The following is a 2160-nucleotide window of genomic DNA, read 5'->3' on the forward strand; positions in this document are numbered from 1 at the left end:
GAACATTCTCCTTGAGAGTCACTTAGATAGCAGTGTTTGTTTATATAGCGGTTTATCTTCGCATAAAGAAGTGAGCAGGAGTTAAAGTGCAACAGCAATCACATATAGTAAATCCAATTTATATTAATATACCTCTAACCTAATAACTGGCAAATACACATTTCTGCACTTCTAGCAGTCTGACTTAATTTGTTTCTGTCAAACAAAGAGCAAATATTTTATCACAAGTTTGTTGTTTTCCATTTAAAAAAAAAACAAAACAACCCAAAAAAGCCCAAGCACACCAGAACTAAAGGTTGCAGAGGTGGCTACTTTTAGAAAGTTTATTCTTCACACAGTTAATCAAGACCACCATACTTTACTTGCTTTCCTTCAACCTTTACTAAAGCCATCCACAGTCTTCAATGTCCGGGCGTTATGAAGTGGAAATGCCAGTGCAGGGAAGTGCTCCGATACAAGTAAGTCTTGATGACAGGCTTAATCCCAAGTTTGGCAGAAACTCAGCTGTGCTCCTTTTTATTCCTGAGATAGGTGTAGAGGGCATCCAGCCCCCCCTCTATGATCTCAGGCAGAGGACGGGACAAAGGGTTGTGGGTGATGTGGAGACCTTTGTCCATTGGGTTCCATGCAATGCGTGGCAGCTGGTGCAGCAGGTAGAGGTCATCTGGGACAGTCTGTATAGCATTGTAATCAACATTTAGTAATTCCAGAGTGGTGATGAAGCAGAGAGACCGTGGCAGAATGCGTATGTTGTTATTCTCTATGATAAAGATTTGCAGATTGACCAGATACTGGACACTGTCTGCAATGTTTTCAAGCCTGTTGGACCCTAGGTGCAAAAAGTCTAAATTCCTCAGTGCAAAAACACAGAGGGGAATTTGCACAAACCTGTTGTTACTGAGGTTCAGTTTCCTCAGATTTGTCAGGTCGCTGAAGCTCAAAGGCAGTTGAGAGATGCAGTTGTGTGAGAGGCTCAAAACCTCCAGCTTCCTGCACAAGCTGAGCTCTGCTGGCACTTCTGTCAGGCAATTCATATTGATAAACAAGACCTTGAGGTTCCTCAGCAGCCCAATCTCTTTAGGCAGATACTTGAGACAGTTGTCACCCAAGTTCAGCACTACTATCCTGTCCAGTTTCCCCAGTGAAGGAGGAATCACCACCAGCTGGTTGTGTGAAAGGTTCAGTTTCTGCACCTCAGGCAGTCCCCACAAGAAGTCAGGTGTGTTGGTCATCCCTTTCATTATAAGGCTCAAGCTGACATAACGCAATCCCTGTTTCAGCAGTGACTTAGGCTCTTTCCCTGAGAGAAGAGCATCTTCCCATGCAGGCAACTTTGGACCTCTCCTCAGAAAACACATGCTCCTTCGCCCCTCGTTCTTTGAGTGCTCAGTTCCCATAACACCCTGGATCCCTCCTGAGAGATGAAGTGAGGTTTTCTTCCCTTGCAAGTGCTTACACCAACATGCAAATGCCAACAGAGGATGACAGCTTGCAGGAGGCAGGAAAGTCAAAGCAAGGAGACAAGGAGGAGCCTGTGAAGTGCATCTCAGTCCACCGGGGCAGTTTCCATAGCTGCTGAGGGAAAGTTTCACTTCTGGGGGCTTATGCTGGTCTTGGTGCACAGGCTGTAATGAAATACTTGCTCCTGACTTGTGAGTAAACCTGTTCAATTCAAACTGAATGCCATGAGGCAGCTGTCACTGTCATTTGGCCTGGGCTTTATTGGACAGATATGTATCTTCACTGGAAAAAGGTCACAAGGATGCTGTATATAACTTCACCATGTCAGCTTTCTTGGCTATCTGGTTCATACCATGGCTACAGGACAATTAACAAGAGTGACTTCAAAAAACAAGCAAGCAAGCTATAGAAGAAAACAAGCAAACAAAGAAGCCATCATTTCAATTCAGATTTAAAGGATATTTTCCCAATTATTTTTATGTTCCTGATTTCACTGAAGTAGTTACCAGTCCACCAGAAAACTGCACATTGTAAAAATGATGGTAAAGACTTTTTCTTGTGAGTCCTTATTTTTTGTTTACTTAAAAATAAAAGGGGGGAAGAAAAAGTTAATGCTCATAAAAAGTGTTAACTTTTATATCCCCTTTGAGATTAGGATAGGCCTCTTTCTTTTCTGAAAGGGTACCACCCTCACTGCAG

At 43.1% G+C, this 2160-nt stretch overlaps 1 protein-coding gene across 1 annotated transcript; it reads right to left on the minus strand.

Moving 5' to 3' along the window:
* Nucleotides 1–274: 274 nt before the first annotated feature.
* On the minus strand, nucleotides 275–1886 carry LRRC30 (leucine rich repeat containing 30). Its single transcript, XM_057397377.1, has one exon. It carries the CDS (start codon nucleotides 1395–1397, stop codon nucleotides 501–503), a length of 897 nt encoding a protein of 298 aa, XP_057253360.1. The 5' UTR covers nucleotides 1398–1886; the 3' UTR covers nucleotides 275–500.
* Between the last annotated feature and the right edge of the window lie 274 nt (nucleotides 1887–2160).

This window comes from Pezoporus wallicus, unplaced genomic scaffold (assembly GCF_028554395.1).
Source record: "Pezoporus wallicus isolate ANWC-B61680 ecotype Strahan unplaced genomic scaffold, APGP_CSIRO_Pwel_v1 contig_227, whole genome shotgun sequence".
Lineage (NCBI taxonomy): Eukaryota > Metazoa > Chordata > Aves > Psittaciformes > Psittacidae > Pezoporus > Pezoporus wallicus.